Genomic DNA, 25,855 nt, shown 5'->3' on the forward strand with positions numbered 1-25,855 from the left:
TATTTTGTCTTGAAACTGTTTTATTTTCCTTGTTATTCCATATTTAATAAACAAATACATTTACAATATGCATGACATTTGTGTGAATGCAGATTTAAGAACATTTCTGACAATGACGAGTTCAAAAATACAAATTATATTATATTAATTATATGATAGATTTTACAAAACACAATAGAACTTAAACGTGTTCCAAGAATTCACAGAATTCAGTGTCTAAACTGATGCTTTCAGTTTCATTGTCGTATTGTTTACAATGTATCTGATCTTTCAAGTATTTTCATTGGTTGCTCCAGAACTTTTATAACTTTTGTAAAAAAAAATCCATTAAAGTTGCAAAATAAAAGGGAAAAAAAGACGACTCTGAAAACTTTATCAAAATAAATGCAACATATTTCAGGCATTTCAATACAGCCATTTGAGATGGTCGTCATGTTTATCTTCTAATGATCCTATGATCGACTTGTAAAAGTAGTGTTATTCCTGATACCCTTTGAAATACAGGATTTGCTACTTATCTTTTTTGAACATTCAAGATATATTTTGACATAAGTGACAGATACAGAAGAGAAAAGAAAAATGCTGTTTAGGTGGTCATTGCTTAATTAGACTTGAGTATGCTTTTTAATAAGTGGGTTGTATTTCGTATGTGTATGACATGCAAAGCATTAAATTGAGAAAATGCAAAGTTTGAAAAGAAACATAAGTGAAATGGATACAAGCTCGGTATCTAATAGTATTCGTATCGATAATGAAAGAATGTATGCAAAATATAATAAAATATGAACAGAACGAAACAAAAGTATAAATCAAAAGCCTCACATAGCTGCTAAATATTCCAGGCACATATAGCATTGAAAATAGTGTCCGGTCATTTGCTACTCAAATATATTCTACACAAAATACATACAGGTATTTTATTCTTACTTTGATTATTATCATAATTATTTCATTTTTAGCATATTTTGTCATGAATCATTATTTAATGTTTAAAAGATTTCACTTGCATATTCCGATTAAACTTATCTTGGCTAATAATTGTCTCATATTTTTTTTACAAATTTTATTGTTTTGAGATGTTCCTTCATATGTTTCATATATGTAGTTTTGTTTTTCTCCTTTTTACTGAAATTCAAAGGATACGATAGAAAATAAATACTGATAGTCGACGACTATAATGATTACACAAAAGCAGAAAATGGTCAACACCACAGCAATCATATGTCTTGTTTTAAATTTGCGTTTTTTTATTATTTGGTTCGCAGAATTCAAAATATGAAGGCCACAATTTGGGATAGTTTATTCTGAAACTGTTTTATTTGCTTTGATACTCCATATTCAAAAAACAATCCAAAATGTGTAACTCTCATATCAATAAAAGTAAACATAAACAGCATTAAAACAACTATTTTAACAATTCTGTAAAAGCTTACGAGGGCGATGAATTGAATTGTAAAATTAAGGACAAAGAGTACTTTTAGTACATATCACTTTATACTTTAGATGTAATATAAGCAATGCTTCTTTTAGTTTAAGGTTTGTAAATAATAGAATGGTCAAGCGTAATCTACTTATGTCTCCAAAATTAAACCAATAATACAAATACTAGTAATAATTAGTTACTTTAACACAAGATTAATGCTTGCACCTTATTGTATATCATACACGTCAGAATAGAAAATTTACAACACCAATGTGTTTAGGTCTTAGTTATTGTTTTTTGCAGTTTTTATCTCATTGACGTCCAATCTAAAATTCATATTAACTTAAACTTGGCTGTGAATTTTAAATTTGCGTAGCATCCATCTTTTTTATACTTATAATTTGACATACATATAGCCACTTACCATATTCTTGTTAATTTCATTTAATATTGTTTGTGGGTGGTTTGGGTGTTTCGTTTCGTAAATCATTAATAAAGATTAATGTTGACAATAATGATAGAACAATCTAGTATCCGTTGTATTAGTCTCCTTTTAGTAAAACAAATTGAAAATAAAACAGTCTCCATACATTAGTTTTGACTGCTTAACATATCTTATAAAACTTCTGAAATACAATACTTAACATAACAAAGGACACAGAATTAAATACACAAAAAATAGAACACATTTTTCAATTTTGATTAGTTATCACACCGATGAAATTGGATGATGCAGTCTATGCGGATGATCTAGAGGTGGTCCGCACAGAAAATGAGGCGGTACCATTGGTTCATTTTTTACTGGCGCCAATGTCATGTTGTGTCGGAAGTCATCTAGCATTTTCATTTCCATATTATGGTCATTTCTGTAATCGTTCATCATAATGTCCTGATGGTTGGTCCACATTGGTTGAGGGAGATGCTGATGGGGGTTAAAGTTCATTGGAATTTTGTGTGCCCTGCAGTCCTCCAATCCATCACTGCTGAAAGAAAACGAAAAGTGATTAAACAAAAACACTACAACAAACAGATATATTAACTAAAAATTTAAATTATGACAGACGACTTGTCAAAATTCAATAAAAGTAATTAGTAGTGTATATGGTACCCGAAAGATTATCTTTCTAATTATGTAATTTTATAACAGATTTAAAATGTACTTTCTTCCTTGAATGAACACATTGAATACTTTCAAAATATGAAATATACTGCAGACCGAAGGTCACCAAAAAAATTACTTAAGATTTTCTTAGGCAATGTATTACGATTTACTATTTCTGTATCCTACTTAGGGACGACATCAAAAGATCGATGTAGGATAAAAAAACTTAAATCAAATAGTTTGGGGGTGTGTGGGGGGGGGGGGGGGTCAACATTGCTGCAAGTTTTGTCAATTTAAAATCGATTTTACATATATCCCTATTGGTCATCAATTTTTTTCCAAATTAAGTTAAGAGGGGGGTGTGGGGGTCAGTGAAAAAACTATGTGAATTAAGTTTTTTATCCTTCATTGAACTTTTGATGTCGTCCCTTATGTCATTGACAATAGAAATACATATGTCGAGTATTGAATATGTTTCTTTTCGATGTCTTACAGTGGGAAATATTTATCTTCTATGTCTAGTTGGGTTAAACTATATTTGACATATACTTTTTATATCCTTTGGAATAATAAAAGGTGCAATTACAAATTTACAGTAAAACCTAATATATATGAAATGCTCTTGACTGGACAGATAATATTGATGTTACACCAATGTCATAAACAGTGCAGAACATTACTAGTTTATGTAACTCCGATAATAAAAAAAATAAAGGAAAACTTCGATCGTTCATTTTTAAAACTATAAATATAGGGAGTCAATATTCGTCGAAAATTTCTACTCGAAAAATAAATGATGATATATATATGTAACTATATTTAACTATGAAGACAATATACATGTATAGAAAGATGTCAAGGGCGATATTAAAGTTGCTTGCTTTTGAATGGCATAACGATTAAAAAGCTGTATTTGAGAACCATTTATAATGAAATTCAAGAAGTAAAATAATATTCCAAAATGTATTCGGCCCTAATTTGGTGCTAGAATTTAGAGGAAGTTTTAACCAATTTATGATATCTCATATATCCTTCTTCAAACTTTTTTGGTAATTGAATACGTGTATTACGTTCATTGAAATTAGAGACATCACTGCACACACACTTACATTGAACCAACTGATAAATAAAAAAATACATGTTGGGGTTTCGCATTAAGAGTACATACATTACAAATGTCGACATATATTACTGAAAATATAGCACCATGTATCAGACTTCGAAAATCTCAACACAATAATCCAGAACTTTATAAACATTATTTTGTCGCAAATATTTGAGATGAGTTCATTAACACGTGAGAGCACCATGCTAACAGTTTCATATCTAGATGAATATTCGTTGCACGAAGCTATCAAATCAAAACCAACGTAAAGAATCCAACACATTGTTCGAGTTGCAGTGTTAGCTTCAGTCTTTATTCAGATGTTCTCTTTCCCTTATTGTTTTGTAGAAAATATAAAAGTACAACAATCTCAGGTTTTCTTGGAACGGTGACTGTTTTGTTCGCTGCTTTGTCAGTCGATTCAGCATCAACATGTAACTAGTTTGCTTATAATATAATTCGTTTTATATCCTGTTTTGTCGTGGTTTTTAGATATTTAGGTATACTATTTTGTAGATTTCTAAATGTTAGATACTTTATATATAATAGACCAGATTCATTTTCGTAAGGAGGAATCCGTTGAGAGTCAAAGTCTTGTTCTAGTCGTTAGAAGTTTATACGAATCTAGTTTTGATTTGTGTAAACTTAAATGTTTGATTTGACATTTAACGTGAACCATTATTACTCATTCTATTAGTGTTTTTACTCCGTATTTGGTGTACAGGAATTGATTTGTAGGCGTTGCAAAACACTTGTTGTTGCGAAGCTATTTAGTTTATTGTTGCGTACGAATAAGTGTCGGGAAATGCGAAAATAGAAGCAGGTGAACTAGCTTAGATTCATTAGTGGCCTTGAATTGTGTTCTGCATTTTGGTTTGGTTGTTGTCTCTGTCTCTTTGACAGATCCCCTTTTTCAATTCTCTATTCTAGTTTACAAATGTCTAAGCTTAGAAAATTCTAGAACTGACTCGTCAAGGACGGGGAAGCCTTATATGTGTTTATCGTAATATATCAACAAAGCAAAATATACTCATTGTGGAATCAAATGCGATAGAAAAAAGCTGTTTGGTAAATGCCAATGAGGCAGCAACCCAACAACGCATATAAACTTTATAGACATATACTGATAAACGTGTGGTATGTTGTTATTATTTTATTACAATACAATATACATTATTAGAAATAGAGACAAAAGAAATCTACTTTAAAAACTATTCGCCTTTGTTGGTTTATTTTCAAAGTTTGTGATATGAATTACGGACAATTTGATACACTGATTGTGTTTGACTTTTTATAAAGAAAGGATGTGAAACATATAGTCTGATATTAAATTGATAAAGTCGGTATCGAACATATCTGATTACATTTAATCATGAACAATTTAGAAACAAGTTTGGATTACCATATGAAATTCACAGTGTAATTTGTTATGCGATCTACTCGACTCGTGTCATCCTTTGCGGCTGTTAATCCTTAATGTCCACGGAGAAGACATTTATTGCACATCCAGAATGCAATACATTGTATTTATTTGATGACAGATGTTCAACGCCAATACAATATTTAAGAAATGAATTAAATAGATATAGATTAAATCAAAACATATATATAATATGTTACTTATTTTTTTACAGTGCCAATGATATTAATTTCATTATATTCGTTAAAAAAAGACATGATAGTAGAATATCGGATACAAACTCAAAAATAAAAACAGTTGTAGAATAGACGAATACTTTGTTTTCTTTCCGAGGGTGCATGTATTTCAATCTAATTCAAATTCAAATGTTATAAAAGTATCATCAAATAACACGAATGATGAGTCTTCCTTCCATGAGCAACTCTTCAAAAGAGCTATTTTTTCGTATATCATCTTTAGAGATTCTAGTTTGAATGTTGTCTCACCCCACAATTACACAGTATGATTAACGTTTGTCCCGTTTGCTTGGTATGCTTTATTCCATTCCAAAAAAGCCTCAGTAAGGGTAAATTATCAGACATTATTAATACTGAAGAAAATCTACAGAAGGGCAGTTAGCAAACTGGGAACTTATATGCATTGTCTATCTTTAAGGATTGCGGTTACGTATTGACTTCCAACACCACACACTAGTCATGGCCACTACTGTTTCAAAAATATTAAAAATGTCGAACAAAGTCAAGTTGTTTTATAATTATGACCTTTACAGTCATTGAACTAGGATTGTTTTATAAGTTTTGAGAGATCATAAGTTTATTTAGTGCCAGATGATCTACATGTGACCTTACTGTGGACAGTATGTCCTTCTTTCATCTGCACACCTTTTCTTTGATATATAATTGAATAAGAAAGTGCTCTTCAACTTCGTAATTTATTTGGCCTTTTTAACTTTTTTGGATTGGAGCGTCACTGATGAGTCTTCTGTAGACGAAATGCGCGTCTGGCGTATATACTAAATTAAGTCCTGGTATCTATGATGAGCTAATTTACAGGGAATGTATAAATCTAGTTTCATTATAAAATAAGACTGTGGTTCTATTTTGAGTATAGTATTTTAAAAAAATAATTAATTCTATAACAGGAATATTAGGAACAATCATGGTGGGACTAAAACATAGGTAGTCTATGTTAACAGAATCCAGTTGTCGGCGACAATACAAATTTTCGAAAAAAGGTGAACGCATGCCTGTATGATGGACATACAAATTGCTACATGATTGTATGATAACACCAGACATTTCAGAGACCAAATGACATAGAAATAAACAACTGCAATGTATATGTCATCGTTAGGCCTTACACAATGAGCAAAACCCATACTGCATAGTCAGCTATAAAAGGCCCCGTAATGACAAATGCAAAACACTAGTACGACTTATTATTAATAATTTTAGTATCTACTACCGCAATTGTGACTTAAATAATGTACTTTGAAGTAAACCGGAGATCATACCTTAATTCTACTCAACAATATACTTATATCACGAGAAAATAGTGTCAATGGAATGTATATACTTCTCGTGACTGTTGTGAAAAATTACATAAGTTACAATTATAGAAGTGCAAGGACCATTAGGATGATATTCAATTTGACGTTTGTCAGTAGTTCATACTTATAATTAAAATCTTTTACAATAAAAATACGGAAGTGCATGTCAGCCAATAGCTGCCGACTTTTTTTTGGAATTCATCCTCGTTCACCAGTTTTTGCTTCAACCAAAAGAAAAATTAAATTCCCATGTCGAAATGTTTTGGATTCGAATCACAGGATGTTGCGGTCTATGTCAATTTGTATCGGAAATGGCTTTAAGAGGTTTCACAAGTCAGATCTCGAGACAATTGCTTCTTCCTTCTTCTTAAGACAGCGACTATTACTCGTACTTACATTAATTTGATAATACACGCCTACAATATTGAAAAAGACAAGGAGAAAATTGTACAAAAACAGGAAAACCTTCGCCAGAATTCAGGATGTCTTTTACATTAATTAGCCCTATTATTATAATCAAACGACTAGTACTAAATCATTATACAAATTGACAAAAACTCTTTTAACTTTGTCAAGCTGTCCTTAATGGCTTTAAGATAAAAACAAATTTTGTCTAATTCGAAGTAGCTATACTTGCAGTTATGATCAACATTTAAAATGTCATAATGATCCATTTATGAGACAATAATTTTATAATGATTACAGAAACAAACCGACCAGCGAAAACATAGTATCATTTAACGTTCATGTACCTCGCTGTAAAACGTATATGCTACAAATGATACCCCTAGATCGTTTTGTTTTTGAAAACTCAAATTATCCTCAAATTAAACGTGACTTAACTTTTGAATGTCAAAATATCAAATCCTTTTTTTTTTTATTTGATCTGAAAAATATTTTCCGTTATCAAGGTTTTGTTGATCATGTTATTTTTAGGTTACTCGCAATGTTATGAAAATGTTATACTTATGATCTTATTTTTTATATAAAAAAAAAGAGATGTGGTATGAATACCAATGAGACAACTCTCCACAAGAGACCAAATGACACAGACATTTTAAAACAACTAAAATAGGTCACCGTACGGCCTTCAACAACGAGCAAAGCCCATGCCGAATGTATTAAAGGCCCCGAAATGTAAGCAGACAAGTTGTATACTAGTAAACAAATTAATTCGATTTTGCTTTATAGACTTTTTGATAAGATATGATCACATTATTTAAACTTATGACTTTGAGTTTTACGAACTCTATCCTAAATATTGGATATTGGATATAAAAGAGGGACGAAAAATACCAGAAGGACAGTCAAACTCATAGATTAAAAATAAATTACATAATTAACAGCAAAAAAAACTTCTCATGTTCCAGTTACCCGATATAGAAAGTTTCAAAGAATACTTTCTTGCAAATTATAATACTGTCATGTTAACGTTTCTATCGTTCGGGTTGTTTTTTTTTGTTGCACAAACACAATGATCGCAGAACCTGATGACTTAGAACAGCAACAACAAAGGTGCTGTGTTTGAGCTGAGCCGACATCTGTTGCCATATGCTATTAGAGATTTTAGGGAAACAAATACGTAACAATACAAATAAAATATTATCAATTATAGCATTTTATCTTGGTCCTAAACCATTGAAAACTATCTGCATTAACGTAAAGTCCAACTCCGGGAGGGAAGTATATTTACCCGTTTAACAAATATATTAGAAAAAAATTCTCGATGCCTATTGTCAAAGCATGTTTGTATTTTTCTATCTATAATAAATAAAATTGAATAGCAATCTCTACATCTTAATAGATGGAAATTAATAAACGTTAATAGACAGAAATGATTACCATAAACTCATTTTTTCTAACCCACATTCCGTTTTGACATGTATTGTGTACTTTACTCCATTATGACAGCAAACCTGTGTGAGATAGACATTTATCAGCAAAACAATACCGCCTGTCATAACTGATGCAGAGATAGCAAAACCTAGAATGGAATCGTCAACATCTGACTTAACCATCACCAATCATAATCCCGGTCAGGACCATTACTGTTTACTTACTACTGTGAACTTATATTCTACCCATTCAAATCTATTATATTCTAATGTGTGGAAGATAAACAAATTATTTTTATGGCGGTTTTCATGACTGCAAGATTGATGAAACCTTTTATCTTATAAAAAATCTATTTTATGCTTCCTCTTTAATCGTTAATATATCATGACTCGCTTGGGTAGCTTTAAATGAGGCGAAACATACAAAATTCAACGTGCACAAGTTGGGGTTCGATCCTTCAGTTGTTGGATCGAAGTTACATGACTACGTTAACGACCAAAGGGAATTCTGTGAATTGATGTTTCTGCTGTTTTTACCTGTACAAGCAGTTATTTTTTTTTTCTATTTTCGTTTCGTAATTTAGGTAAAAAACTTGGACAATGAATATTAATCATTTTTCTAATTGAATAGAAAGTCGGTTTTTGGCATTTGTCAGATTGACTTGATTCCTGATTTTTATCGGATGAAATGTATACCGAGGGTAGATAGAATTTATTGCTAATATCTCTGAAAGAGTAACATCCGACATTTAAAATAATAAATGGCTCGTATCATTTTTCATCGCAATGTCAATAAAATGACTTGCAAATTCACATCCTTTATTCAGATCATGCATATTTTAACTATATATTTAATTTGTGTATGTATCAAATTATTTAATTTCTAAAGAAGAATAAATTGCAATTTCTTAAATCCGCATTCGATTTCTCCCCCCAAAATTCCAACAACAAAAGAATGAATTTTTCGTATAATTTCATGGTTAATGCATTATCAAAAGAATTAAGACTGAATATTTAAAGAGTATATGTAGCATAGAGAAATAAGAATAAAAATCACATACATGAAATATAATTACTTTAAACATTTGGATATTATTATTATTTTGAAAATATAATTAGCTTAAAGCATATCCTTTTGGAGAAAAGGTTGAAATTAATGTCAAGTGCGGTTTTAAAGCTTGATATAAAACTACACGTTCTATACGAATTATAAAATAATATTTAAACAGTATTACAAGAAATAGACTTATGAAAGTATAACATCAAGAAAAACCAAGCACTTCCTCCAGTGGACCTGTGATGCTGACTCTATGGATGAAAAATGTGTACTCAAACTGGAGGGTGCATTGCAGGAAACAAATTTAAACATCCTTTGATTTGCCCAATCGTATATGTGTCTAATGATCCGATAGTTTGCAATATTCACCGTTTTTACTTTTCACCGTTAAGAAGTAGGTATGAGGTCCCCTTTTGACACCTTGCATTAGAAGTAAAAGCCATTTTGAAACAATCAAATAACTCTTAGTTAGATAATAGTCTGTCCGACGTCAATAATTATTTGAATTGTTGTTCTGCATACTGCTTAAGACCTCGACCTTCAATATGAGATGGAAGTACAAGAACGACTCCAAATTTTCTGACTTTGATACCCACATGAGGAACAGCTTTGTCCAAAAAAAATGTATCATACACCGCAATATGTCGTATAACAATGTATAGAGAATATGTTGGTTTTTTTTAAATATATCGTGTAAGTTAAATATAAAAAAAACTTTGGAATTTCTAAGCAATTTACTAAACGGTACAAATATGTCCTTAGTTTTTAGTGGTACAAAATATGACAACATCAAAGTGTGATGATTGAAAAGATAAAAACTAATTACACAAATGTGAACTTTTAGTGCTAAAATTATACCGCAAAACACAACTTTAAATGCATGTCTGTGGTCTGTTGTTTAAGCAACGAGATTGTACTAAGACATTTTCCGAATGCTCAATCTATACAAATGATCGTGTGGATAAGACATTTATCATTCCATTATTCTTCCTTAAATTGCATGATCCCCGATATTTGGCCAGTGTTTTCCAGTAGGATTTTGAGAAAAAAAAACTTTCTTAAACATTTTTTTTACCATTACAAGTAAGGCTCTCGTGCAAACAACCGACATTGAATTTTCGAAATACTTTTAACTTTGACATTGATTGTTATATAAATGATAAAAACTATATAAATTTTACATAATCCGGTGTCCATTAATGTTGACACTAAAGCAAAAGTTGTCAGACTCTGACTTCTTCAAAATGTTCATCAATTTATATCCCTTGACTTCCGACGATTTGTTGTTAAGTTACCCGTGACTGAGCTGCAGACATATCATAAAATACTCTGAATTCACAACCTGTTACATTGCTTTCTTTTTTTAATCCAAAACTGTATATATTAATAGTGGATAATGTTCTTTCTGTTGGGAAGGGGTGGCTAGGGCTCGTACATAAAGTGTTCATCCTATTTAAGCATAGATGAATCGTCAGACTAGACAACAATAGCACGAACGTAAAGTACAAACACTATAAAGACTGTCATCCAGTCGCAGGATTACACGAATTTTTATAAGAACTGTTTTTCCTGCAGTTTCAAATTTGGTTTGTTTCTTCTTGACGAAGGCTGATTTGAAAAGTGCTTCTGACGCAAGAAATTCATGGTGTTGTTTGATACTGTTATTATGTACAAATGTAGCTCCCGACTTTCAAAATTTAGTGGTACAATGAATAAATGAATTCATTGTTTCACTAAATGTCCAAGCTTTTTTATAGAGAGCATGGGAATAAGTGTTGTTTTCTTCCATTAATTCTACATTTGATTTATAGTAAAATATCTACTTCTATAGCTATAAAACTGAAAACTAATGAATGTTCACTTTATTTTGAGATGATATACTGATTTGAATCATTTGTAAAAATTATCGGTACTAAATGGTAATGTGGTCTATTTTTATCATTTATAACCGTTTCACTAAAAGTATTAAATATTTATAAAATATTTGACGGGTATTTTGGGTCTATGTCCTGTACTGAAAATATTCATATATTTTAAATGATCCACTTTGCATTTTATCTTATATCCTATAAGGATGAAAATTTATATGGTTTTTCTCGCTTTCCTAGAGATGACGTCCTTGACGTTAAATCCGCCGTTTCCAGAAAATTGCCATCGGATAAGATTTTCCTATTTCTAAGTTCAAACTTATTGCCCACTTTCGTTCAAGTTTCAATTGGAAAACAAGTCATTACCTTTATTATATATTTTAGGACATATAGGTCATGCACAATCAACAGATTATAATATCATTTGTATCAGTATCATTTAATGAATACATAATGAATATAAGTGGCGGATCCAGGATGGCGAGGGGTTCCGGGAATTGAACTCCCCTATTTTAAAAATGTCTGTATCCGTTTCTGGATGTGGCGATAATCTATTATAGATTATATGTACATACTACTGTTGTACAGCAGATTATTCATATATCAAAGCAAAATTGAAATGTAAGTTTTCAATATGGTTTCTTACCATATCTAAAATATACGAATTTGTACATCCCTGATTATCTAATATTTGGGTTGGATCCATTCCTAGATTAGTGAGTTCAAAAATTGTTACTTCGGACGTACGCAATTTATAAAGTGTTTTATTTTTAACTCAAATCTTTTAAATGATTAAAAATATATCTTTAATACGTAAAACATCGATAAAACATGAAACTACAAGCATGCATGAAAAAGCAGCTATAAGATAAACACAAAATTGCACAAACAATATGACTTTTCTGATTATTATTTGTGTCAAATTTCATTGGACTTGAATCGTTTTACGTTTGTGTTTTATGGTCAAGTTCAAATTTCTGCGACATAAAACCAAGCAATGAAACAGTCTTAATCCCTGTTGCTTATAAAAAAAATATTCATTTATTTATTTGTTTTTAAAGAGGCTTTTAATAAACGACTTTGATTCATTAGCCGTTTTGCCATCTTAAAGCAGACACGTTATAAAATCCGTTAATTTAAATAAAATCTGACAACATTAGAATCGAATTGAAAATGGATACGTTCTATCCTTCACAAAAACAAGTATCCACTGGCGTAAGAAAATATCCAAGGTCTGTGGAGTTACAGAACAATAATGTATCATTACTTAAAATGTACAACCTTTAGCTATCTCACTAAAGAATTATGCAGCGTACATAATTAGAATTTCATATAAAACTTCTGATATATATGAATCGTTATATAATACACACTTTTTTCTATGCCTTTTTGTAATCTTATATTTATAGACGTGTGTGTTGTATTATAAAGACTGATATATAGAATACTCTAGAACAATGAGTATGAAGATAAAGTGTTGACAACATTACTCAGCATCTTTTTGCCTATTTCCCAATGAGAAATGTAAGCTCATTAAATAAATTGAAAAAAAGATATCTTACTGTACATAATTTATATATTACCATAAATTAGATTTCTTTGACAAAAGGAGACAATAACATTTGTTTTGGTATGCTAAACAAAAGACTCAATAAATAAAATTAGGAATGGAAATAGAGACAACCCGAAAAAAAGAACCACACATTCATAAAATTAGTATAAATATTTACGTTTTGTCAGATTTTTTTCGTCATTTCGTTTTCATTTTCTCTAAACCGATCTAAATAAAGACACTATAACTCTGGCTTTTTATTTCATTAAATGATGTTATTAAAACTGTTTCATTCATTGTCTATTAATAATCATGTAAATTTAAATACAAATACAGGGTGGCCTTCTGCATTTCCCCCGGTATTGTTATGAACAAAAGACACAGAACAGTCGAACTTTAACCTGACGATTACATTCCAAACAAACTTTAAATCGATTTTTTTCAGTCCAATTGTAGACAATATTTTGACGTGTGATATTAAAAATTCCAAAAGGAGTTGTCATCTTTAATGAGATCCACAAATTTTAATTTTTTTATTCTTTAAATACACCATAAATATTTTCAGAGCAGGACACTTGTAAATCCAAAATTTGTTTATTATAATATTCCGACATCATTTTGTTCGACGGTGAAAGGTACAATAAATTTAGAGGGCGGGAAGCCAAATAGATTAACAATTCCGAATATAAAAGATTTAAAAGGAAAGTAAAATGACAGTATATTATTTTAAATGACTAGTTAAGTGTCAATGCCTTTCTATAAACAGAAATATGAAAGAAATGTATAGGATTGTTCATAATAAAATTAATGTTTTGTGTACAATAATAAAAAAATTTCAACCATTTGACAGAATTATTTAATGCCATTTTATTTTTGAAAAAAAAACTTGTAGTATCCGGGACTAATACATGATTTATTGGTCCAAGTTTGAATAAAAGAACATTTTTAACTTGAAGAAAAAATATGAAACGATAAAAAAAAGTATTCGAATCACAAGTAACTACAGTGTTGGGAAATCTAGATTGTCTGTTCAAATATATGAAGAATTCGGCTTCTAGATTTACGTATTACGAGATATATACGAAAAATCTAATTTGTCAGGGTTTTGTCTGTTCAAATATATGAAGAATTCGGCTTCTAGATGTACGTATTACGAGAGATATACGGAAAGTCTAATTTCTCAGGGTTTTGTCAGTTCAAATATATTATAAAGAATTCGGCTTTTAGATGTACGTATTATGTGAGATATATTGACAATCTTAATGCTAGTGCTTAGGAATCTTGGGTTCAATAATGATAGTAGCAGGGATATATATATATATGTTAACAGTGCACAAAAAGGTTATCATTGGTTGACCTTGCGAGGGCTTTATAGCCATTGAAGGTCGTTAAAAACTCCGCTTATTAAGATCATTTGTCTAAATTGTATATTTACAATGAAACACACAAGTACATTTGTACTGCACATTTTCTACACAGTATAAAATGTCGTTTAGTTTCCGTAATAAAAACCTTAAAGTATATCATAGTGGAGATGTGTAAAGTCCAAGGAAAACATAAGTGTTAATATTGCTGACATTTCTATAGCAAGGTGAAAAGTTAAGTGAATTTAGACTTATAGAAGGGATGTCTTTGATTTGTTAGTGTTGGGTTGCTGTCTCAATGACACCCACGTCTTATTTTTTATCATTTATCAACAGTAAATGAATCCCAATGAAAATCAGTTGCTTATCTGGTTATTGTATATAGTATATACGCAATAGGTTTGCCTCTTAGTTGTGATGGCTAGTCTCACATTTTAGATCCCAGTTTAAACCTCGGACCACACATTTTCTTATGTATGTTTATAAAATTTTCAAAAATTCATTCAGATAGGAATTAATTCATCCGACTGGTACTAATCACACAAGACAACTACGAAAACAAACAACATGATATATAAGAAGATGTGATATGAGTGCCAATGAGACAACTATCCATCCAAGTCACAATTTGTAAAAAGTTACCCATTATGGGTCAAAGTACGACCTTTAACACAGAGCCTTGACTCTCACCGAAGAGTAAGCTATAACAGGGCCCCAAAAATTACTAGCGTAAAACCATTCAAACGGGAAAATCAACGGACTAATCTATATAAAAACGAGAAACACGTATGAAGTACATACATAGACGACAACTACTGTACATCAGATTTCTGAGTTGAGAGTTTGAATGTCCTCTGGTATCTTTCGCCTATCTTTTTTTTTTGACATACGAAGTAAAAATGGGGGGGGGAGCTGTATAGAGCCATGTTTAATCCCGCCACATTATTTATGTACATGTGCATGTGCCTGTCCCAAGTCAGGAGCCTGTAATTCAGTGGTTGTCGTTTGTTTATGTGTAACATATTTGTTGTTCGTTCATTTCTTTACATAAATAAGGCCCCTAGTTTTCTCGTTTGAATTGTTTTACCTTGTCTTATCGGGGCCTTTTATAGCTGACTATGCGGTATGGGCTTTGCTCATTGTTGAAGGCCGTACGGTGACCTGTAGTTGTTAACGTTTTTGTCATTTTGGTCTTTTGTGGATAGTTGTCTCATTGGCAATCATACCACATCTTCTTTTTTATAAGTTCTCAAAATAATGGAGAGAAAAAAACAACACACGATAACATGGAATACTATACAATTACTTTCATGGGCAAATCTCCATTAACGAATATCAATTATAGTCCAAACTTTCAAGAGTATTTTGGTTCGTCAATATTTATGGTATCGACAGAGAAAATAATAAATGGAGAACATATAACCCGCTATATAACACCGTCATTTACATATCCATCATGTATTGAAATACAATATTTCGTATGACAAAATAATTTGGCTTTGCAGAAAAATGCAAAAATGTGTGAGTACGCGAAATGTACGTAACGCAAAAAAAAAGAAAATTAATGGTAATTCGCATCAGCATATACTAATATTTTTAGTTGTTTTTATCATCGGTATATTCAAATATTGTTGGAAAGACGATTTGCATTCACGGAACATTTTATTTTAACTATTTGTTGCTATGAATGAAAAGAAAAGTTTGCGACTGGCATACTATCGGATTTATACAGTATTTATGTTAATATTGAGAGCCACAACAAAAATTGCTCTCGGGGTGGACAGTATCGTTGAAAATGTAGATAAAATTAATCATTTCTGATAATAACCAAGTTATTCGCTTGTTGATGTTAAAACAATGCATAGGATATATTGTCCAGATATAAAAAGTTATCTTAGGTTTCTCGGATTTATCTGGAATGCTATATTGTGAAATTACACCTATGCGGTGATCAGGTTTTGTGGTCTCTTATCTTGGCATGAAGGCGCCACCGTTAAATTTATAGCATCTTTAACTTAAATTATATTTTTATTCATTAACAGAAAAAAAATGTAGCTCTTTTCAATATTTTATGATAAATTCCTTTTTTCTCTAAATGTTTTCTCTCTATAGAATTTATTTCCTGTCGGATGGAAAAATACCATCAAATGTTGAGCACAAATATTGTAAAATACCCAAATTAAGGAAATAAAACGATGAACAATAACAAAAGATATTTTAATTAAGAATTCGATATATCTTTTGTAGTTTTAACAAACAAACACGAAATCGATTTTATTCTTCATATACATATTTCGATAATTCATTTCTCTGAGCAGTGGTGCTCGAAGTCAACTATTGGAAATTATCAAACAGAGGGTACTTTTGTTAGTGCGATGACAGTACCACATTTTGTTTTGTGTTTGATACTATAATGTGCAGCAGTCAACGCTTTAAAACAATACAAAATTGCAAGAAAAATGAATGGTATATTCTATGCTTTTATCAATTTTCATTAATAATTTGTTTTGAGAATATGCATGTGCATTGGATGTTAAAACCTATTTGAATCCGGTTTCAAAGTTTCGTTTAGACTATTGACTGAAGTAATTTTTACCATAAGCTTATTTTTTGTCTTCTTTTCTAATGGAGGTATTAATTCAAAATCTTAATGAACTAGTATCTTTATGTTCTTCTTTCGGTTAACATTTCGATTTCCAGACCCCCTTTTGGCTCCTGTATTTTTTATTCTCTCACCACGAAGAAACTTGAATACATGCTATTTAGCGATGAAGATGAATACAAAGATAGTTAAAATGATTTATTGCTGAGCACAAATTATTCAAAAGCCTAGAAAAACAGTTACTTAAAGGCTATATAAAAATGGAAATTTTTAAAAATGCTGATTTTTTTGTAACTGGTTTAATTATTATGATTTTTGTATGACACAAAATTAAGAAGTAAATTATTAATGTAAATTTTCGAAACTGAATATAAAGCAATCGGTTGTCACACATAGTTTTGAAATTGATTCGACGCGAAATCTGTCCATATTTGATGTCGAGCAAAATTGAATTGAAGTGCACTTTTCATGGAATCATGCAATTAAACGTTGAATGATGTCAATATTTGAAATGTTAAATTTTAACAAGTTTCTTGTCGGTAAATTAAAAAGACATTTCCCGTGGGAGGGAATGTTGTCAAATAAAATGATGATATTTTAAAAACAACGGGTGTCCTTTAGAATTATAAATAAAGAATATCAAGAAAAGGTAAATATTGTGTTAATTGTTATAGCTGGTGTAAATGGTTCGGTTCTTTATTACAATTGATAGGAAAACTAAAATGTATCATCTATGTTGCTAATGTTTCATGTTGAGTGTATTTCGTTACAATTATTCATTTTTTTTCATTACTGATTCCAAATCTTTTTTAAAGCTTAGAAGCGTTCGTTTTTTAAATATTAATCGTCGAATTAAAACAACGAAACATTAACACAGCACACTTAAGTCTCCATAAAATAACAAATTCCAACGATGCGGTCATTTCAAAATCATAATATAATTGTTAAAAGCCAAGCAATAATTAACATATTACATTGCAATGTCCTATTAAAGTTAAACCAATTCATGTAAGTGTTTGTAAAAATAGATATGTTGTTGATAGCACGATATAATATCTTGTATTTGTAACTGTTATGAGTATACTAAAGCTTGAACTAGAAGCGACAAAAATTAATTGATGGAGATTTATCTTCAAACAATATAACAAGTTCAGTAGTTTTTCGCACCCAGTATGCCTCAACAACCTCTTAGCCAGATGTTTTGTTAGGATAACATGTTAACTGCAATTATTAATTTTTCTAAATCAATCCTAGTGTCCAGACATTCTATAGAATCTACCTGATTAAATAAAATGGGCGTGTCCACACAGGTAACAGGTCTTTATGTTAATTGGTTGTATTGATTTTTGATATAAAGCAAAAATATTATATTGTTTGCTACCAACTACGTAGAGTCAGAAAATGAAGGCATTCTAAAAAAAATAATAATGATAAAACGCAGTCAATTAGTACAATAAGCCCATAAACGAACTTCAATAATATCAATAATTAATAAGTTACAGATTTTTAATAAAATTTAGGATAGTGCCCAAGACAAAAAAAGAGTAAAAGCGATTTTGAAGTTATTATCGACTATTGATTTCTGAAGATGTTCCATTTACATAATAAATAATTGAAAGTTTTTTTCTATCAAATGTATACCGTTTCAATTTTATCCATAAATTCCATGCAAGTCAATCAGCTAAAATGTTCAGTGCTAAACTGAGCAATTAAGAATTGAAAGCTTAAGTGACAACATTATAACCAAAGGCCGTCGGTAATGTAAATATATACATATACCGTATGACCCTTTACAACTGGTCAGTTAGGCACAGGGTTATCATAATATAAGATATTTACAATAAAACCAACAGAATTATTTCAGTCAATAACGTAAAAAAAAGCGAAACACAAAGACAAGGACAACGACACAATCATGTTGAACCACAAATACCAAAACGTTTTACAGGTTTTAGACTGGACACATTCACGAATCAGAGTCAAGTTTAGTTTGACAGAGAAATTTTTTCTTAAATCATCCAGAAAGCACTTGGTTCAAATTATAAAAAAGATGATAAATCTAAAACACATGTAGAATAAATAAAATTCAAAACAGCTATTTACAAAAGAGCTAAAATGAAAAACCCTAGCATATTTTTTTTTTTTTTTTGTTATTTTTTTTTTTTACCACACACAATTGCCGTGACCATTTGGTTATTAGAAGAGAGTGAGATTGTAAATAGTGGCGTACTTGACTAAGCGCTGGAGAAGGTATAATGCTAGAAACAGACTTTAATATTTCGTCGATCCCAATAGCTACTGCATCTAAACAAATGTTCTGGTTGTTTTTTTATAGGAGTCCATTCCTTTTATCTTCATTTGCGTAATATTACATTGAATTACAAGGATGAGATGATTCAGAGTAAAACTAATTTTATATATATAGAACTGACTACCATTTTATTTCACAAACCGACATGTAAGAGCTGGATTGTATACATTTGATTGAGTGAAAATTATGAGTAGGAATGTGATTGGAAAAAGGAATTTTCAAAACTCTTGGTATTTATTGGTGTTTCTATATTTGAAAAATCTGAAACATCCATACAGAAAAAAAATAGAAACAATTTCAACAATTAATATGCACCGTATTCCCACATGAAATGGAAATATTGCTTTAGCCTTCAGAACTTATAAATTATATATTTATATTTATTTGTGCCTTAGACTATCGAGTCTTCTTAATTCCAGAATTTAAAAGAGCCATAAAAAATTGGTCTATGAAGAAAATTTGAAGAAAAAACCCGAATACATTAAATATATCCATGTGTATAACGTAAAGCTCTGAAATGGTTTAAGTAAAGTCTCTATTGGAGTATCAATCGTCTTAGAGTGGCTCAGATTATTACTAGAAAATTAAAGAATTATCAGTTACTATATCAAAAACTACGATTTCTTACCGGCGACGACGACAACACTAGGACTTAAGTTATCAATTCTCTTGTACAACAGAGGGAAAAAAACATTGCTATCGCTTAAAAAAAACATTTTTACAATTATCCAGTTAATACAAATGCAGCTGTTGACCATAAGATATTGTTCCAATTTGTGAAAGTTCTATAGTCTTTGAATTATTCAGTTTTCGTTCAGATAGCCTAAGACGTTTTCGTTCAGATAGCCTAAGACGTTTTCGTTCAGATAGCCTAAGACGTTTTCGTTCTGATAGCCTAAGAAGTTTTCGTTCAGATAGCCTAAGACGTTTTCGAACTACAATAACATTAAAAATCGCATATCTCATATTCACGTTCATTTGTCACAAATTAAAAAAAAAAGTAAAATATCAAAGATGTTAAATATATGTGGTGCATACTTTTTGGTGGACTGTATATGTTCAAAACAACGTTAAAAGTGTTCTAATTTGGTTTAAGTTTGTGCAATAACTTCTATCTTGGACGGATAAAGATTTATATTTGGAAAATAAACAAAACTTCTGTATAGTTTTACATATATTCATTTTACATATACATGTATCATATATTGCTCGGTTTGTGGAATGATTGACAATCGTTTATACATTTTTGTAAAAGCAATTGGTTTTGGTTTCAAACAGAACAAAGTTGAATATTAGAATCCGACTTGAAGGATCAATATACACAAAAAAAATAAATACTGCATAACTAACTGGTTTACTGTAAAGTCTTACAAACATATCTTGATTAAATTTTCAATTAATACATTTACGCTCTACATAGCCTATTTGACATCTCGAGTTTTGACCCTGGTTGCCCTGTACTCCCATGTCCTTCGAGGAGTGCTATTATAACCGTTTTGTACGTTTGATGGTGATCATTTCCTGCATTTGTGAATTACCTCTTATTATTTCTCTCATAATAAACATCGTTACTACCACAGAGCTAATCACATGGTTTGTAGTTTGTGGAAGTATTGTTCCGCTGTATAATTAGGGAAAACTGACAAGTACAATTAAGTTTGTGTCCTCAAATGATCTGAGTGTCATTATCCCCATTTTAAGGTCAAGACACCACAACGAAAAGGTTCTGCTTAAGGCACCAACCCTTTCTAAGAAGTTTTGGCATTCTTCTATTTTTCCATACCTGCATTTATTATTTAGCCCTTTCGGCTTATGGCAGTTCATCGCTAAAGTTTTAATCATTTATACGGGTCAACTGCTCAGAAAAGGCTGAAAACGGGAGGTTTTACAGGTGCACTGGAGCGAATTCAATTATACGCAACAAGTTTGTGAATTAGAATTGATAATTAACTTACTGTGAACAATTTTAGATAAAGTTTGAAAAATCGTTTTTTTGTCGATTAAATGAGAACATTTCTAAGTTATTTTGTCGTCTTTAATATGATGCCTCATTATCATAACACATTCAGATGTGTTCAAACTTTTAAACCTTTAATCATAACCTGCGATGAATATGACAGCAAGCAGCTTCTACCTAAACACTGCTACTAGATTGAATATTTTCACAAGATGGAGACGATAATTTTTATGACAGTTCAAAATTTAACAATAGCTCATTCATATGTGTTAGCGTCAAAATTCTGCATATGCACTTTGTATTTGAAAAATGATGAAAATTGTCTGTTTAACGATGTATAGTAAAAATACTTAAACCATGCACAGATTTTCTATTTAATTTTAGATGAAACTTTACATATTAATAAATAAAAAATAGAAAAAGACCTTGAATGTTGAATATGAACAACTATTAAGTAGCTAAAACTAGTCATTAATTTTATTTCCTGATGGAAAATTGTCTTTTTGGCTGTCATTCCACATTTTAGTTTTTTCAACTATTATAATACGATTCCATCTTTCAATTCTATGATTTCAAAATAACAAAGAAGGAAGTTTTTGTTTATAGAATATGTATATTAAAATAGTTACATATAATAAATAAAACTGAAATGTTCCCAAAAATAGTTTTGAATCACATTATGTCATACATAATCACAATTCAGACACGTTTAAATACAACCGTGAAAATATTCCTGTATGATTTTTTTTTGCATAATTTAACTTTTGATATCGTTTATATTATTCATGATAAATGTGTTTTATGACACGAACGCAGAATGGATTTACTATCAGCGTTGATCAGTTTTAATATCAGCTATAAAAATTGCATAACTAATACTTTTCGTAAATTTTTCAGATGCTGTTAAATGACAGAAAATTGACTTATAATGAAAGAAGTGATACCCGGAACTGGGAAAGTAGCTGATGTACAATCTCTTGGAAAGTTAGGAAAGCTTTAAACTGGTAAATCAGAAAAAGGAGGATATCTACCAATGTACATCCCCATTATTTTTTAAACATTTTTTCAGTTATTTACACAGTGTTAATATTGTGAACATTTTATTAACACCAAAATTATTTCAATTTTATATATATTTTTAAATATAGATTTATTATGCCGATGCAACTCCATAAACAGGACCGCATAAACAAGTTTAAAAACAACGGTTGCCGTAGAAGTGCAAAAAGTGAAAGTCCCAGCCACGACCGGGGTCATATCTACGTAAACATTATAAATTTAATCTTTTCGACCAACATAAAATTAAGAATGGAAATGGGGAATGTGTCAAAGAGATAACAACCTGACCAAGAGCAGAAAACAGTGGAAGGACACCACTGGGTCTTCAAAAAAGCGAGAAAATCACGCACCCGGAGGCGTGCTTCAGTTGTATGGAACTGGTATAGGCTTATTCTGAACTTTCCATAATTTATTCATATTAAATATATATATATAATTAAAGTAGTAAAAAAACTTAATTTACCGAGTAATCTTTATGCTTAACGTAAGCTGTGGTAATTAATTGTACTGCTTTTGTTTCTTCATTTTTTCCACATAAATTTTTCGAAAATATATTTTCAAATACATGTAGTTACATTTTATATGTATATGCTATGAATATTTCTTAGTAAGGGACTAATGTGGCCGCAATATAAATCAATTGAAAAATGTAACTAATTATTTTTTTCTTCTAAATAATAGCAAATATTTTTCACGTAACTTATATTTTAAAACTTATTCATGATGTTGAACTCAATCTTTTGTTCATTTAGGACAATGCTATTTTTAGTTTAACAAATTGCAACCTCTTTTGACCTGTTCAACGTTTTTATACTGTCTGAATTGAAGTGGTTAAAAGTGGATGTACTTGTTGATTTTCAATTTTGTAGCTTTTCATGAGCAAATATTTCATACAATTTATTTACCCTCTGAGATTGACAATCGCATGTATACAATGTCTTTAAAAAATGACACATGAAAACAAGTTATTACCTCCAAATGTGCAGCTAGTAATTTACTCATCAATTTAAATATTTCTTAATTAAGCTAAATGGGTTGAATAGGGGTTTGAAAATTATTCCTAAAGCAAATAAAAATGTGTTTACAAAACTTCTTACATTACGAACATTTTTAAAATATAATAGTTGAAAAGAGGATCTTCGGATTGTATAGAGAAAAACACAAAGAATTATCTGTAAAGAGGAAGCATGTCGTTTACAATATAATGTTGATTCAAGTTAAGCAAATACAGAATTTTAAAAAATCAGAACATTTTCTATGGTTGATATGCTATAGTCGTGGATATTCATTGCAATCGTGTGCATATCTCCTAATTAATCGCTTTTTTCTAAATAATATTTCATAAGTTTTCTTTATCTAAAATAAAATTGAATTTGTAAAATGTATTGTTAAAATGCATATCAAATTTCTAAGCAATTTATTTCATTTTTTAAACAAGTATCTTTTTATCATCAGCTGTTATATTGACGCCAGTATTTTAGATTATGAAATTCAGATGTGGGGTGAAATGGAAAACGGGTAACATTAATGTGATTTTTATAGACATTTAAGTTTATCAAGTGATATCTTTTTGTCACATTTAAGATGGAGTATATTGTGTTGCTATATTATTTGAATACTAACCCGTGCATCGTCTGCTGGCTAGGTGTTCTGTCACGCTGCCGTCTGTTCTTGAACCAGTTACTCACTTGTGTTAATGTTAAACCGGTTTTTTTGGCTAAATTTCGTTTTTCGTCTGGTGTTGGGTATCTGTTATTTTTGTAACAATCCTTCAAAGCTTGCCTCGATTTTTCCTTGAAACAATACACTGTCTCTTCTCCATCCCAGATAGTTTTCGGTAGAGGATGTTTTCGTCTGAGTCTGTATTTGTCAACGGCACCAAGAGGTCTTCCACGGATTTTCTGTGCCTCCATATAGTGCGATTTGTACCACAAATCTTGCAGAAAACTGTGATTGCTTTCGTCAAATTTGTGACTTTCCACAATGACGTATAGTTCTCTGTAACTCCCTCTGTGAAATGCAACAAGAGCCCTAGCTTTAAGCACTGCCTCACTACCTCTCAATAACTCACTAGGTGGTAAGGACCACAGAAAACGGGCTAGTCTCTCAACGTCTCCTTTTTGTTGTAAAGCCTCGCAAACACATGCCACTTGTTCTGGAGAAAAGGTCAGTCTCTTGTCTGTTCCCTGTTCTGGTGATAAAGACAAACGTTTTTCTGGATCAAAATCACTTCCAGGCGTTGAATTTTCTCTGCTATCCTCTGAATCTTTATCCTCTGTTTTGGTGGTATCTGTTAAAGTTTGTACTGTACCATTCGTAGGCCCTACTGATACCGGTGTATTGACACAGTCCATAGGATCGGGTTCGTAAGTTGGATCTAAGTTAGCTGCTACAGTATCCATCATGCTAGATTTATTAAATTTAAGTGTGTTTTGATATTGAAGTTATATTAACACCATCTATATTTTTTAATTGAGAATAATCGAGAGACGATTGGACGATTACAATCAAGAGGACGTTCTAATGAATACGCGAGGGGCGTGTCACTTTACTTGATATCAGATGATGGGTTCGCACTATGCACAATAGTCTATTCAACGTTTGTGAATTTGTTGACATCTTTTATTCAAATGTAATGAGGTGGGTTTATATGATAACTTTTATGTGAAAATAAAATAGTCTTGACACATTATTTTTCTGGTATATTTAACGCGTCATTTCGCACTCTCGTATTGTATTTCCCAGTAATATTATTAAAAATTTTGTGGCCACATTCACTGTAGTGTTTCGATTAAATACAGAGATAAAAATACTAAATTATGTCTTATGATTATGTATTAATGCAAACCATGTCAATTGAGGAAAGATAATTATTAAATTCCTTTTCCGAAATTTTAAATATTGAAACATTAAATCGTTAAACTTTAATTATTGTGACATGAAGTATTTAATAAAACCAGATTTATCAAAGAAAATAGCGTTTCTAAATGTCCATACTTGGAGGTTAACCAAAAACCACAACTTCCGATTAACTCGAACCAGCCACAATTGACCAAATGCATTTTAAACCCGTTCATATACCAAGGATATGTAACACAGTAAAAACATTATATTTTTTTTCAAATTTATAACACTGATTATAGGTGATTATAAATATTGTCTTCATACCATCAATTGTTATTAGTTAAATAATTTATTTATTTGTGAAGCATTATGTTTCAAACTTAAACATGAAACATTTTTCTTCGAAAATATGAATAAACCACTAATTAAATAAAAAGATCAGGCCATGGCCAATAAAAACCATAAATCTTTTTTTTTTCTCAAAAAGTTCATGGATTTTCACCAACATTCAATGTATCGAAGCTATGTATGGGCTATCCAAAAATATATCATACCATTTTTTGGAACATTTGTTGCGTTGACGTACCAGGATCAGTTATTCTACTGATAGTATAAAGCTTGTCTTTCAAAAACTAAATAATTCATTTCTTTAAGAGTAAATTTCATTTTTTTTAATTTGTGTAACTGTAATAAAAGTTATATTCCTTATCCGGGATTGACTATCTATATAGGTTTTTCCCCTTTTCGGTTATTTTAACAAGCCAAAGTTTCAACTTTGCATTGGTTATATTTCATGAGGGAAAAAAA

The 25,855-nt window shown here is 30.6% G+C and overlaps 1 protein-coding gene across 2 annotated transcripts; it reads right to left on the minus strand.

The window, feature by feature from the left end:
• LOC134711986 (homeobox protein SIX2-like) lies at positions 1 to 24,647 on the minus strand. Of its 2 annotated transcripts, none has more exons than XM_063573058.1 (2): positions 23,828 to 24,647; positions 1 to 2,406 (listed from the first exon to the last, which is right to left on the minus strand). In XM_063573058.1, exons 1-2 carry the CDS (start codon positions 24,607 to 24,609, stop codon positions 2,133 to 2,135), a joined length of 1,056 nt encoding a protein of 351 aa, XP_063429128.1. In that variant the 5' UTR covers positions 24,610 to 24,647; the 3' UTR covers positions 1 to 2,132. The 2 variants fall into 2 exon arrangements, with proteins under 2 accessions (XP_063429128.1, XP_063429129.1); XM_063573059.1 differs by having other exon boundaries at positions 1 to 2,403; positions 23,828 to 24,646.
• Positions 24,648 to 25,855: the final 1,208 nt, after the last annotated feature.

This window comes from Mytilus trossulus, chromosome 3, assembly GCF_036588685.1.
Source record: "Mytilus trossulus isolate FHL-02 chromosome 3, PNRI_Mtr1.1.1.hap1, whole genome shotgun sequence".
Taxonomy (NCBI): domain Eukaryota; kingdom Metazoa; phylum Mollusca; class Bivalvia; order Mytilida; family Mytilidae; genus Mytilus; species Mytilus trossulus.

Coding starts and splice junctions, on each gene's coding strand:
- LOC134711986 (XM_063573058.1), bottom strand. CDS start 24,609: ATGATGGATACTGTAGCAGCTAACTTAGATCCAACTTACGAACCCGAT. Junction 2,407..23,827: donor AGCCAGCAGACGATGCACGG/GTTAGTATTCAA, acceptor GTTTTCTTTCAG/CAGTGATGGATTGGAGGACT.